General features: G+C 26.8%; 1 protein-coding gene across 1 annotated transcript; it reads right to left on the bottom strand.

Annotated features, from left to right (window-relative positions):
* Positions 1–489: 489 nt before the first annotated feature.
* On the bottom strand, positions 490–1,282 carry LOC136074434 (uncharacterized). The gene is made up of 2 exons (XM_065786751.1): positions 1,149–1,282; positions 490–952 (listed from the first exon to the last, which is right to left on the bottom strand). The coding sequence occupies exons 1-2, from the start codon at positions 1,280–1,282 to the stop codon at positions 490–492; spliced, it is 597 nt and encodes a 198-aa protein (XP_065642823.1).
* Between the last annotated feature and the right edge of the window lie 538 nt (positions 1,283–1,820).

The raw sequence follows: 1,820 nt of genomic DNA, 5'->3' as shown, positions 1-1,820 counted from the left end.
ATATATATATATATATATATATATATATGTATATGTATATGTATATATATATATATATATATATATATATATATATACATATAAATATATATATATATATAAATATATATATATGTATATAAGTATATATATAAATATAAATATATGTATATATATATATGTATGTATATGTATATATGTATAAATCTATGTATATATATATATATATATATATATATATATATATCTATGTATACATACATACATATATATATATATATATATATATATATATATATATATATATATATATATATATATATATATATATATATATATATATATATATATATATATATATATATATATATATATATATACATATATTCAATGTATAGATATAAATATATATATATATAAGTTAAAGAAGTCTCGAAATAATTCTCTTACTGCTTTTGCATCACGAGAGTAATTATTTGAGCCTAATTGTTTTTGTAAAGTTGTTATCCCTTAGTAATCTGAAACATTGCTTCGCCATTCTCCAGCTAGCAAACCAGAGGATGTTTCGTAATCCACAAATCCTAAAGGGCAATATTGATTTAAAGGTTCAAACTGACGATGCATAAGGTAGTTATGCAGAGCAGTTGCAGCTTTAGTAACATTAACTACAGTTTTTTTGTTTGCAATAATTGGTTTGCGAAAAATTCTGCATCTTGCTGCCAGAATACCAAAAGTATTTTCTATTATTCTACGAGCACGTGACAATCTATAATTATATATTCTTTCTTTTAAAGACAATATTTCCTTAGGATATGGTTTCATTAAATCGTTTTTGAGAGGAAATGCCTCATCTCTAATAAGAACGTAGGGGAGTTTTACATTTGAACCATTTGGCTTTTTAGATTCTGGGATATGCAATAAGTTTGATTCAAAAGCAATTCCTGTTTTACTATTTTTGAATACACCACCATCACTGTTTATACCAGTATCACAGTATCATGTCAATAAGTGTGAATTCATAGTTTGCATTGCAAATAGCCATCAAAACAATTGAGTAAGATTTTTTGTAATTAATGTAAAATGACCCTGATCTTGAAGGGGCTTGCATAAAAATATGTTTCCGATCAATAACCCCTATGCAATTGGAGAAGTTCCATTTCTTCTCAAACTTGTTTGCTATAGCTTTCGATTCATCTTCGCCTTTTGGATAGTTAATATATTCTTTAGCCAGCAAAATAGTCCATATAGCAATACAGGTTTCGTTTATTATTCTTCCTACGGAAGTCGGACTTATTCGAAACATACCAGCTAAATTTATTTGTGAAGTGCCTCCAAAAATCTCAAAGTGACCATTAATCTTTCACTAGCTCCAATTGTTTCACGTCTGAGAGAAGATTTTGTAATCGCTGGTGCAATTAAGCTTAACAAAAAGCTGCATATCTGTTATAAATCAACTGAATGCTCCTTTTGTTTTTCTTTCTCTAAATAATTTTCTGACCCACATACTTTTTTTATACTTTTGCCTTCTTTTGATTTTTAAATAATACAGTAATAACAAATATAAAGTTTTCCTGCTAAGAATCGATAACGCCGCCATTTTTATTATTTAACTATCATTATTTAAAACGAAAGTTAAAGTGGATACGTATAAGTGGAAATCAATAAATCCTAACCGTCCTGTACAGATTACTGTTTTTTTCCCATCCTTTTCCCTTTCCCGTAATAAAACGGATGAGTGGAAACTCACCTTAATGCATCGTCAGCTTTCCATATCTGTTTTACAATTTCTGATTGCTTTTTTGAAATGTTTATTCATTGGTTTAGTCCAAATGCGTAAAAAG

The sequence above is a fragment of the Hydra vulgaris genome, chromosome 01, assembly GCF_038396675.1.
Source record: "Hydra vulgaris chromosome 01, alternate assembly HydraT2T_AEP".
Taxonomy (NCBI): Eukaryota; Metazoa; Cnidaria; class Hydrozoa; order Anthoathecata; family Hydridae; genus Hydra; species Hydra vulgaris.
Note: the sequence above shows the minus strand (reverse complement) of the source record. Positions and strands in the feature narration are given on the sequence as shown.

What these genes read in the sequence shown, in the direction of transcription:
- LOC136074434 (XM_065786751.1), bottom strand. Translation starts at nt 1,282, where the DNA reads ATGTTTCGAATAAGTCCGACTTCCGTAGGAAGAATAATAAACGAAACC. An exon ending in TCGAAAGCTATAGCAAACAA is followed by an intron (nt 953 to 1,148) that starts GTTTGAGAAGAA and finishes TGGTATAAACAG; the next exon opens with TGATGGTGGTGTATTCAAAA.